The sequence below is a fragment of the Coenobita brevimanus genome, chromosome 30, assembly GCF_032717465.1.
Source record: "Coenobita brevimanus isolate Jiangsu-jjx chromosome 30, ASM3271746v2, whole genome shotgun sequence".
Taxonomy (NCBI): domain Eukaryota; kingdom Metazoa; phylum Arthropoda; class Malacostraca; order Decapoda; family Coenobitidae; genus Coenobita; species Coenobita brevimanus.
In genome coordinates, this window is record NC_136983.1 from 204,004 (window position 1) to 217,500 (window position 13,497).

General features: G+C 41.0%; 1 protein-coding gene across 1 annotated transcript in view; it reads left to right on the plus strand.

Annotated features, from left to right (window-relative positions):
* The window catches only part of SamDC (S-adenosylmethionine decarboxylase), a 36,632-nt gene that overhangs the window by 9,928 nt on the left and 13,207 nt on the right, over positions 1-13,497 (plus strand). The window contains exon 2 of the mRNA XM_080268841.1: positions 11,577-11,663. Within this exon, the coding sequence (XP_080124967.1) occupies positions 11,577-11,663 (87 nt within the window). The remainder of the gene's footprint in view (positions 1-11,576; positions 11,664-13,497) is intronic.

Below are 13,497 nucleotides of genomic sequence, written 5' to 3' on the forward strand. Positions count from 1 at the left end.
TCAGAGAGATTACATGTCATCTAAATGATTTATTGGAGAGAGAGAGAGAGGTGGGGGGGGGTCAGACTAACAAATAAAATGAGGTACTTAAGAACAATGAGTCTTTTATGTCATGACATGATAGGAAAGAGAGAGAGAGATCAGGCAGTGAAATTAATTTAATAACATGAGATCTGTGAGGAGAAATTAATCTTTTTTGACCAGATAAGTAGATACATAGATAAAGAGACACACAAATATATGAAATGATAAATAGATGCATAGAGGGAAGGCAGTGGAATCAGAACAGCAAATAAAAATCAGTTTGTTCGGGCAGATGGTTCCTGCCCTCCTCCCTTCATATTGTTATAATATTGTGTCACTTCATTTGCTCATTTGGCCAGAAATACTCACCTCCATCTTGAATGCATGCTTAGCCTGTAGCAATAGACTAACACCAGAATATGATGCTAGTTATGAAGAAGTGCTGTGGAAAGGATGTAGAGCCATTACATTGTCTTTTATTGTTATATTACCTTAATAATAATTTTTTTTACTCTTACTTTACATGGCCAGAAATAGCTACAGTACTCTTCTCTCCATCTTGAATATTTAGTTATAACAGTAGACCAACATCAGAATATAATGCTAGTCATGAAGAAGTGTTGTGGAAAGGATGTAGAGCCGAAGCATAACTATTTGTAGATCACCTTATTAATATTTTTACTCATACCTGGCCCAAAATAGCCATCTCTTCATCTTTAATGCTCAGTTATAACAATGAAATAACATTTGAATATGCTGCTAGTCATGAAGAAGTGCTGTGGAAAGGATGTAGCCTACAGCCATAGCATTGTATTATTAATCATTTTACTCCTACTTGGCCCAAAATACTCACCTTTCCATCTTGAATGCCCAGTTTTAACGATAGCATAACACTAGAATATGATGCTGGTCACAAAGAAGTGCAGTGGAAAGGATGTAGAGCCATTGTGTTGTCATTTCCTGCATCTGAGTGAAATAACCTGCATCAGGATGAAAATCTGGACCAAGTTAAGGCGAGGGCAAGGTGTAGTTAGATTGGAGAATGAGTTTTGGCTAGCAACCAAGGAGACTCGTACCTCGTCAGATTTCACTCATACCTTAGTCCCTCGGATAAAAACAAATCACTGTGTTCAGATAAAAACAAACCGTGTGTTGTAATGTTTACCCCCACCACCAGTCTGCTCTCATCACTTGCACATCTGGTGTTCAAATTAGCGTTTCCATCTGCTTCTCATTTCTCCTCCTTTTGTAAGCTTCTTGTATCTGTCTATCTATCTATCTATCTATCTATCTATCTGGCTGTGTGTCTGTCTGTTTGTATCTCTTGCTGATGTCTTTCTTCCATACTGATTCTCTCTCTCTCTCTCAGGAATGCACACACACACACACACACACACACACACACACACAGTGTCTCTCTCTCTCTCTCTCTCTCTCTCTCTCTCTCTCTCTCAGTAGTAACCAAGGAGACTTGGTTCATTCATTCAATGTTGTCCTACATGACCAAGATAAGGCATCAGTGACTAGACACTTGTACCGTACGTAGTGTCTGGTAGCACACTGATAACATTGGAACAAAATTGTCAGCATCAGTAATAAGGCAGTTGGAACAGCATCATCATCATCATCATCAGTCTAATACCTTTATTATCCTCATTTTCCTCATCACTCTGACCCAGTTTCATCATCATCACTAACTCTGTTCAATCATCAGTCTAACCCTGTTTTACCACCATCACTCCTACCCTGTGTCGTCATCATCATCACTAACCCAGTTTCATCATCATTGTCGTCGTCATCATCATCATCATCATCATCATCATCATCATCATCATCTAGGCCTGTATGTATGAATCTATATATTGATCTATCTAATACCATATATTTCTATCCATCTATTTACCCATCGATCTACCTATATACAATAACTCTTATTTGTATAGCCACAATCCCTGGTCTCAGAATGGATAGCTGTGGATAAATCACTTCCACATTGCCGTGTCCTTCTCCATCAGGCTGCCCTTGCTCCATCCCAGAACACATTCAGGACTAGTATTCATGTTCATTCAGGAAGCTTCCTATCACCTCTTCCTCACTGATTTATTTTTAGATATGACTGGTTGATATTGCTTTGTGTGTTGTTCTTGTAGAGTATGGTGATATTAGAATGATTTAAGTAATACAGAAGAGGATGGCAGGGTATGATAAGCAAAGTAAATCAGAAAGAGGCATTAGGGAGCTTCCTTTGGCCACCTTCCCTCAAGCTCACATCCCTTCTATCTTTCACACTCCTCCATAATATCTCTCTCCATTCCATCCCTCCATCTCATGATCTCCCCCTCCTCCCCTACCTCTCTACCTCACTCACATAAACTCTTCTAGTCAGTCTCTCATTCTCCATCCCCTCCACATGGCCTGTTATTAACTATAGAACGACCTTCTGAAGTGTCTAAAAAATCTCACGATAAGCAAAAGCAAGGCTTGCGTACAGACTGAGGTGTAGTAGTGGTCTAATATTAGATGATGCCTGTATATGCATTGGCTGGTCACACCTGTCCCAGTCTCATATTTTTACTGCCATTTTATGAAGGTGGTAGCTAGTGTGACCATCATCCACTCATTTGATGTAGTGCTGCCTACTTCCTTCACCTTCATTCTTTTTCTGTTTCTGCCCTCCTCCCTTCCTGTTTCTCCCATCCTTCATGTCACTGTTATTATTATTCATTCCACTACAGGTGGCTCTACACTGAATGACAAGCCTAATAGTTTCCTGTAACTCAGGAATCCATTTACAATGCTGGGTGGTAACCATATATCCAAAAAATGGGGGTGATCATAGCCATCTATGGTGCCCGTGTTAACCAGGTGGAGATGCAAAAAAAAACATTGGTTCACTGCATGGGATGGCCCTGCAGGAGCATTTACTTGTCTGCTGTTGGTGGGTCTGCTTGGCCAGGCAGACCAGGGTTGCTCAGCAACAACTGTCATTATTTGAAAAGTGTGTACTGTATGAGGAAAGTGCTGTAACAGTTGCTTGAGCTGATTTTTACTATACAGTACTGTACCCTTTTTTCCTCAAACTTGTCCTAAAATTGCCATGTCTTCATCTTGAATGCAGAGTTGTAAAGGTAGATTAATACTAGAATGTGGTACTAGGCATGAGGAAGGGAGGTGGAAAGGATGTAGAACCACAGTACTGTATCGTCATTTTCTGCCACTGACCTACGTGAAATAAGCTGTAAAAGGAAAATTTGGGCCAAGTTGAAAGTAGTATATGGTATGTTATTCAAGGGTTGTGCTCTTAAAATTCCAGTACCATATTTGGATCTGTGTAGTGTTTGTAATGCCTCTGTTGGAGTGATGACCTTAGAATGCAAGTAGATATTGTAAGATAATGTATGTATCATGTATTACCCGTTCCATGAGCTGATAAGAGGTCTGACTGATAAGAATTGGGAATAAGAAGGATGATGATGATGATGGTAAGAAAACATACTGGGATATTTAACCTCATTACTTATTTATTTAATTATTGTCATTAGGTGAGAATGAGAGGGCAAAAGAAGGAGTGTGTATTGTTGTGAGTAAAAGATGGAAGAAGAACTTAAGAGAGTATGGATCATTTGGGTCAAGGATTGTGTGGGTAAGATTGAAAGTTGGAATACAAATGTGGGCGATTGTGTGCGTGTATGTGCCAACACAAGATCGTTCAAGCAGAATGAGAGAAGAGTTCTGGACAAATGTGGAAGTGTGCGTGGAAAAGTTTGGAAGGAATGAGAGAGTGTTTTTGATTAGTGATATGAATGGTAAAGTAGGGATTGTGAAGGTGGATGGAATAGTTGGTCAGTGGGGTGTGCCTGCTGAGATAGATGAGAATGGCAGTGCGTTAGTGGACACTTGTGCTGGGAAGGGGTTGGTGATAGCCAATACCCTCTTCAGGCACAAAATGATCCACAGGTATACATGGCGAGTGATGAGAAGAGTGGGTGGTGAACTGAATGAAAGGAAGGCAATGATTGATTATGTGTGTGTGGATGAAAGGATACGAAGATGTGTAATGGATGCAAGAGCTTATAGAGGTTGGGAGAGTGGACTTTCTGACCACTACTTGGTGGTGGCCAGTATCAAGATCCAAGCAAGATGGAGAAATAGAAGAAGGGAAGGACGGGAAGAAGGAGTAGTTGCAAGGAGAGTTGAAAGGTTAAAAGAGGATGAGAAAATGGCAGAATATAAGAGAGAAGTAGCGGAATGATTGGGTAAATATGAATTGGAGCAGATGGGGGACGTGGAAGGTGTGTGCAGGATATTCACAGAAGAAATATGCGCAGCATGTGATTTGGTGTGTGGGGGTGAAGAGAAGATGAAGGGGGGTGCAAGGAGCAGCGTGGTGGAATGATGAGGTGAGACAGGCTGTGGCACAAAAGAAGAAAGCATACAATGAATGAATGAGAAATAGAGGCATGGAAGAAGTTGAGAGGCGGAAGAGGGAGTTATATGTAGAAAGGAAGAGAGAGGTGAAAAGATTAGTAAGAGAGAGAGTAAGAAGAGAGTGGATGAGGAATTTGGAAGGAATTTGAGTGTAAAGTGGAGGGACTGTAAGAAAATGCTCTGGAAAGAGGTGAAGAGAGTAAGACAGGGTGGCAGTGAAGTTAGCAGGGGAGTGAAAGATAAAAATGGTAGATTACTATTGGAGAAGGGAGAAAAAGTGAGCAGATGGAGAGAACACTTTAAGGAATTGTTGAACATACTGTAGAGGATGGAAGTAATGCGAGTATAAGTGGCTGGGGAATGGCTGGGAGAAGGAGGGAGGTGAGAAGACAGGAAGAAATCAGTAGGATAGAAGTTGTGGCAGCAATGAAGGTAGTCAAATTGGGGAAAGCCCCAGGAATTGATGGAGCGTGTGGTGAAATGCTGAAACATGGGGAAGAGATAGTAGTAGAATGGATGTGGAAGATGTGCAGATTGGCCTGGGAGGAAGGTAAGAGTCCTGGAGGATTAGAAGTCACTTATAATTATTCCCGTGTACAAAGGAAAAGGGGAAAAAGAAGTGTGTGGTAATCACAGGGGCATTTGCTTTCTTAGTGTAATAGGAAAAGTGTATGGTAGGATACTTATTGACAGAGTTAGGGAAAGAACAGAGGAATTAGTTGGAGAACAGGGAGGCTTTAGGAAGGGAAGAGGTTGTGTAGATCAGATATTCATTCTTAGATCTTTAGTGGAAAAGTTTCTAGAGAAGGGAAAGAAATTGTATGTGGCTTTCATGGATTTGGAGAAAGCATATGACAGGGTGGATAGACAAGGATTGTGGAAAGTATTAAGAATATATGGAGTAGAAGGGAAGTTGTTGAATGCTGTGAAGAGTATGTATGGTGGTGCTAAGGCTGCAGTGCGTGTGGATGGTGAACTGAGTGAATTTTTCTCTTTGAAGGTTGGGTTAAAATAGGGATGTGTTATGTCTCCATGGTTGTTCAATCTGTACATGGATGGGGTAATAAAAGAGGTACAAGGTAGGGCAGTGGATATTTGAGTGGCCCTGGTGAGAGAGGGTAGTGTTTGGAAACTCCCTGTACTGTTGTTTGCAGATGATACTGTGTTGTTGAGTGAAGACGAAGGGGAGCTGCAAGGCTTGGTGGATGAGTTTGGGAGAGTGGGTAAGAAACGGAATCTAAAGGTGAATGCAGGGAAGAGTAAAGTGATGGTCAGAAACGGAATCTAAAGGTGAATGCAGGGAAGAGTAAAGTGATGGTCAGAAACGGAATCTAAAGGTGAATGCAGGGAAGAGTTAAGTGATGGTCTTTGAGAGAGGTGAAGTCAGTGAATGTACAGTGAGGCTGGATGGTGAGGAAATGGAAAATGTGAGTTTTTTTTAAGTAATTGGATAGTGTGATGAGTAAGGATGGAAGTTTGGAGGATGAAGTGCTTGAAAGGGTACAACAAGAAAGAAAGGTTGCTGGTTCCTTGAAAGCAGTGATAAGGAACAGGGAAGTGAGCAAGGCCGACACATGCAAGCATGTTGGAGCCTTTAAAAATGAAACGAAACAAACGAAATGATGACAGTATTGTGATACCAACTCTAACGTATGGAAGTGAAGTTTGGACGTTGTTGGAAGGAAAACAAGTCAAGAATGAGAGCAGTGGAAATGAGTTAGTTAAGAGGAGCATGTGGAGTCACATGGAGAGACAGGCTGACAAATGAGGATATAAAGGAGCATTGTGGTGTGGATGTGGATGTGATAGGAAGCATTAGGAGGAACACACTGAGGTAGTTTGGCCATGTGGAGAGGATGGAGGGTGAGAGACTGATGAGGAGAGTGTATATGAGTGAGGTGGAGGGGGAGAGAGGGAAGGGGAGGCCAAGGATGAGATGGAGGGATGGGGTGGAGAGGTATATGAGAGAGGGGGGTGTGAGTTGGGAGCAGGGCAGTGAAATGGCGGGGGACAGGACGACGTGGAGGTGATTTGTATGTGACCACCCTGTACGGGATTGAGGCATCTGGCAATAGATTGATTGATAGATAGATTATTAGATTAGATGATTGTTATTATTGTTTATTATTATTATTATTATAGTTGTTGTTGAGCAATGATGTGGCCCCCTCTTTAATATATCTTGAGGGATGGAGTGGAGAGAGAGGGGGTTTGAGTCATAGGGAGGGCAGCCATGTGAAAGAGAATGGGGTGATGTGGAGGTGATTTGTTTGTGACCTCCCTTTCCATATCTATCTGCATCTGGCAATAGATGCAGATAGATATAAGAGTTAGGATGATAATAAGAAGATATTTGACTGGCATTGTTCCTTATCACGTCTAATCATTTTTGTCACTGAGCAGTGACAATTCCCTTAAGTACAATGACGCCTTGATAGTCGGCCCTCCATGTTCACCAGGGATACAAGACATTTATAGAACTTCTGTCTGGGAAACAGTGAGATTTATTTGCCATCTCCTTCTCTAATGATCCTTCTCTTTCTCCACTCATTTCTATCCATGGAGTGACTGTCTGTCTATCTGTCTATCTGTCTGTCAGTCTATAGCCAGACGCCATTATCCAGTCTGGGGTGGCTGTTTGTCTGTGAGTTAGTTGTTTTACGGGGAGAGGCACTAACCCATCACCAACCCTCTTCTTGACACATAGGGAACACACATGGGTTGCTTATATGGTTACCACTTAGTATTGTGAATGGTTTCCTGGCATACAGGAAACCTTCATACTTGTCACTCAATGTAAAGCCACCTGAACTGGAAAGAAGAGTAATGAAAAGTGACAGGAAAGATGGATGAAATAGGAAGAGAGGAGGGCAGACACAAAAAGTGAATGTTACAAGTGAAGGAAAAAGTAGGCAGCACTACATCAAGTGAGTGGATGATGGTTGCCTCCACCTACCCTAGGAATGATTGTACTGTATTTGTATCTGTAATTTAGATTCTGCTCTGTTAAAGCTGTTTTGTTTGTGTATGATTGAGTTTAGCTATTTCAATTGATTTGAACTTAAAAGATCCTGTTCTTTCTCCCTTGAATCTGGTGTTTGATAGTTGTGTACTGGAGCAACTCCTATATACTATGGGTCACAAAAGTATCAGTGCAGAGGGGGTCCAATACCTACCAAAAACATTCGAACAACTGTTGTACATTACCAGCGTCTCATTGTGTATTAACAGTGTCTGTTTATACAAACATAACATTTGCTATGTTTGCAAGAGGATCCTGCTGGTTGGTGATATATGACACCTGCTGACATCAGGGCTACCAGTGTGTGGTAGGTTGGACACTAATATTTTAGTGACCCTTTGTATGTGTTCCCAGATCCTGTATTTCACGCATATTGTGCACCGATACTTTTGTGACCCATGGTACAGGCAACACAAAATGTACGGCACATCTGGGATACAGTGGATGTGAAAATGAGTGAGTTTTGTAGGACACATATGAATTTATCAACCCAGGGCCTTAACAAACACAGCACTCAGAATATGAACTTTTGTGTGAGTCCTAGTAATTACCAAGGATGTTATTTGCAGTTACATATTACAATGCTTCGTCCATGTTTCAGAATATGTGCAATAACGTGCGCGATACTTTTTTGTTGACTGCATACACCTAACCCCTTCCATACATTGATATACAGAGTGGCACATAGGTAGCACTCCATTTCCACTCTGCCTTTGTGTGGGGGGGGGGGGAGGGGCTCAGTCATTATTAGTATCTGCTCTGCTCATTTAGATTCTCATGTATTTATTTATTATTGAGATGGTTTGGACATGTGGAGAGGATGGGGGATGATAATTGGGTGAGGAAGGTGAGAAGTGTTAATATTGGATGGATGGTTATGAGGGTTAGACGGAGAAAGACATGGGACGAGGTCATTAAGTGTGACCTCAGGGTTAAGGGACTGAACAGGGAGGTTGCAACAGATCGTGCAGCATGGAGAGCTGCCATTAGGTGACCAAGGCTGACGCATGCAAGCATGTTGGAGCCTTTAAAAATGAAACGAAACGAAGCCAGGAAACCATTTACAGCACTGGGTGGTAACCAAATAGCCAACCCATACGTGTTCTGTACGTGTCAACAAATGGGTTAGTGGAGGGTCACTGTCCCTCCCCTTAAAACAACTAATGCAGTCAAATGGTCACCCCTTATGGAATTATGGGATCTGGCTATAGATAGATGATACAACAGGGAGACAATCCTTTGCTAGAGTGCCAAAAGAAAAAGATGTTTGAAAAATCCTGTTAGTCTGAGTAGAATAAATAAGTCATGTCCCCAAGATTATGAGGTCAGTCTACCACAATATGATAAAAGTAATGCAGTTCGTTGTCTCGTTATCAGGTGGAGATAATATCTTTGTTACATCTGTATCCCTCAAGAGGTCTGTTTTATCTGTCTCTCAGGACCCACGCTAGATGGTAACATGGAGGGAAATGGATACATTTTTTCCCATTGTTATATTTCAGTGTCCTTTGCTCCATAACAACTGTATGCACCTCACTCCTGAAACACACACACACACACACACACACACATGGACTTTTTCTCTCTCTCTCTCTCTAAATATAGTGTGAAAATATAGTGTTTGTGTGTAATACTGCTTATAATATGTGTGTAAAGCTCTTTATATTGTGTGTGTGTAATACTGTTCATATTGTGTCTTAGTCTTATCATGGACCCTGTCAACTCCCTCAGCATTTCCTTGTCCATATAATTAAAGCCACTCTTATGTTGCTTAGTAATTCATATGTGCCTCCAGTGATTCTGTTTATAAGCATTTCTGGTGACAGGTCATCTTGTATAATCACTCCCAAGTCCTTCTCTTCTTTTCTGTTGGTAATTATCTCACTGCTCATTTTTATGTCCAATTTGGTCTTTTTTTCATTCACTTCCATTTGTAACACATGACACTTCATGGCATTGAACTCCATTTTCCAAGTCTGGCTCTGGTTGTGAAGTTTGTTCAAGTCCTCTTGTAGTTCCTTACAACTATTAATTTCATGATTTTAATATCATCTGCAAACATGCTCATGTAGCTATTCAGATCTTTGGGCAGATCATTTATTTATATCAGAAACATTATTGGAGCCAAGACAGCCCTGGGGCACTCGACCAGTGACATCTTTTCATTGTGAAACCTTGTCTCTTATGACTGTTCTCATCTGCCTCTCATCTGCCTTCCTACCAGATAATCTTCCATCCACTTTAATAATTTCCCGTGCACACCTCCAAAGGTATTCAACTTCCACAGCAGTCTCTTAAACTGCACCCTGTCAGATGCTTTCCTGAGGTCTAGGTGGATACAGTCTGCCCACCCTTCCCTCTGTTGTATGACATCTATCACTCTAGAAACTTAGTAGATTGGTAACACAAGATCTTCCTTCCCCAAAACCAAATTGTCTTGGTGTTATCACTTCATTTTCCTCTAAATACCTAATCCATCTTTTTCTAAATTTTCACACAAATTTTACAAAGAACACTAGTAAGTGATGCAGGTCTATAGTTCCTCCTCCCTTTTTTAATTTCCTATCTCTTCTTCATATATTGTATTCCTCTAAGTTTACGATGTCATTTGATATCCTTGGTGTTAATTTTGTTTCAGTTAGGCATATTATATGTGGTTCATTTTCTCCGATATAAGCATTCATCTTTAATAATTTAGATACCATTCCCTCCACATTTGAGTACATCAACTTAATCATCTTATTTATATACTTGGCATGACTTGGTTCTACTACCTTCCTCTTTTTTTATTCCCTCCTGTTTATGCACCACTTTCGTACCTGCAATCCAGTTACAGTACTTTGTAAAAATATGTATTTTTCTCCTCCTCTGATCTTCCCACATTTTTTGTTTTTGCTTCCTCCATCTTCTCTTTCAGTAATTCCAGTTCCTTTTGTGTTAGGCATCTTTTTATCCATAGATTTTTGAACTCCTCTTTTTCCATAAGATTCCTTGCATTTTTTAGTATCTCCTCCTCTGTGTTTACACTCTGGAAGGTTACCTTTAGAGGCCTTGACTTGTTTCATATTCCTCTAACCTTTTGTGTTCCTCTACTGTATGTCTTTACTACAGATTTCCTCTGATACTTCCTTCAGTATGCTCATTACATTTGCCATCTCCTTTTTGTCTCTTGAGATCTTGTTTCTTATTTCTTGTTCTTCTATGCCAGTGATTACAATAGATTTGTTGATGTCTGCTGAATCTCTGACTAATGTAGGATTGTTTTGGATTATTTTTTTCACTTCCTTTTTAATGCTTTTTTCTTCCACCCTTGTTTCTAATTCTTTCTTTACTCTCACCATTTCAGCATAAGTGGTTTCCACATCATTTTTGTAGCTTTGCACAGCTTCATTCACCTGTGTTATCTTCTCAATATCACATCTCTGATCTATCAGATTGCTTACTTGCCTAATTGTCTTTGTATCATTTTTGAACTCTTCCATAATATCCTCATGGTTGAATACTGTTCTTGCCATTTCACTAATTTTCCTCCTAAGTGAACCCACTTCTACTGTCAGCTCATCTATTGTTGTGTCTTTCTTGTTGACTTCCTTTCCTAATTTTTCTATTTCTTCCTTTAGCAAGTGCATCTGTTTCTTAATTTCATCAATCTCATTCTGAAAAGCCATCTCTAGTCTGTTTACCCGTTCCACCAGTTTATTGTAAGTCTCCATTTCAACCAGTTCTTGGTAGAAATCATCATCCTGCTTTCTACCTTTATCCCTTTTCTCTTCCAAATTTGCTTTACTAAAGTAGGTGGCCATCATGCAGTACGGTACTAAGAGCACAGATACTACTTACATTCCCTTGCGCTACTTTGTTTTCTATACTGTTTGAACAACAGTCTTACTTAAAACTGCTTCTTTTTATATTAGAACACCATTTAGTCTAACCTGGTACAGAGCTTGACTCATATAAAGATACTAATTTAGGTAATGCCACTGGCCAGGTATGGAGTGGTGGCGACGTGCGTCTGCTCCGCTCGGTGCCTGCTTGTGTGTGTGTGTGTGTGTGTGTGTGTGTGTGTTCTTGTATGTTAATTCTGTAACGTTGTGCATTGCAGGTCACAGCTGGAGGCCATAATGAACCAGGTGAAGTGTGAAATCATCTCCACCACCTCAACTGATGAACTGGATGCTTATGTGCTCAGGTGGGTTATATGCTTATGTGCTCAGGTGGGTTATTGTAGTAGTAGTAGAAGTAGTAGTAGTAATAGTGGTGGTGGTGGTGGTAGTAGTAGTAGTAGTAGTTGCGTTGTTATAGTAGAAGTAGTACAGGTGTTAGTGGAAGTAGTAATAGTAGTAGTTGTTGTTGTAGTAATACAGGTAGTAGTAGTAGTTTTTGTAATAGTAGTAGTAGTAATATAATGATAATAGTACAGGTATGAGTAGTAGTAGTTGTAGTAGTAGTAATATAATGATAATTGTACAGGTATGAGTAGTAGTATTTGTAGTAGCAGTAATATAATGATAATAGTACAGGTATGAGTAGTAGTAGTTGTAGTAGTAGTAGTTACCCCAGGTACGTGTGAATCGTGATCCCGGTGGACCATCGACTGAGGTTCCCATTTTACTGCAGTCCACCATCCTCATTGCAGGGGTAGAGAGGGGGTCGAGGGATGTTTGTATAAATTGGCAGCTCTACTGGCCATTTATATCAGCGCCACCACATGAAGGCATCCCATTCCAGCACCACTGTACCATAAATAAGCTGGATGGATAAGTTTCAATTGGGGAAACACCTTGAGATGGTTCGGTCATACGAAAGTGGAGAATGAGTCTTAGTAAGAGAGAGAATGTGAGTGAGGTGGGGGGGGAAACCGAGGATGAGATGGAGGGATGGTTTGGAGAGGTACATGAGAGAGGGGGGCATGTCAGTTGGAGAGAGGGCAGCCAGATGATGGAAGATGGTCTCATGTGGGCAACTGGTTTGTGGCCATCCCTTCATAGATTAAGGTGCTTGGATATAGGTAGATAGATACCTCACTGTTAGCAGCCCCTATCTAGACTCTCAGATGTGAATTTGGAGTTTTCCTTCTAGGCCAGCTGCCATCCAAAGCTGAGGAGTGAAGCAAACCTGCCCATGGAACAGATTCTAGTTGTGTAGAAGAGACATGTATGTGTAGCTGGCTCAGTCTTTCTGTAAGTGTGATTGAGTCCCATTCCTGAGAGTGATGTGCAAGGCCAACTTGTGAGATTTTGGGCCCATACTACACCCTGGGATGATGGTCAACAGCCACCTCCTGTACTCTAGCTAATCCTTCTTTTTTCAGTGAATCCAGCATGCTCATTTTACCACACTGGTTTCTCTGAATATGATGTTTTTTACTGGTCTGTCTATCTGTTAATGTATATTGTATATTTGTTTGTCTGTGTCTGTCAGTCTGTCTGTGTATCTGTGTATCTGTCAGACTGCCTTCCCTTCAACTCAGACCATCTTCATTAAAAAAGGTGAAAAATTATATTAAAAACAAAAGTCAAGTATGATTATTCTTGCAGTGAATTCAGCATGCTCATCTCAAGTCCCTCTTTGTCTTTGCCCGTCTGTCAGATTATCCATTCTCTATGTGTCTGTGTACCTGAAGCTGTAAAAATATATAGAGAAGACTAACCACACAATTCTCCTCCATGCTGTGAATCCAACATGCTCATCTCTTGAAGACCTACAGAACCACCACCTCACTGTACTGCTTACCTTATTTCACTGGGAGAGGTAGACTGAGGATGAGGTGGAGGGATGGAGTTGAGAGGTATATGAGGGAGGGGGGGGTGAGTTGGGGGGAGGGTAGTCAAATGGTGGGTGACAGAGCGACTTGGAGGCGTTTTGTCTGCGGCCACCCTTTGCGGGATTAGGGCGTCGGGCTATAGATAGATAGATAGATGAATATACTGTATTGGATAGGACTATTTATTGCCATTAGTCTATGCATTTATCTTTTTATTTACTGCCAGAGGGGAACAAGTCAAGAGTGAGAGCAGTGGAAA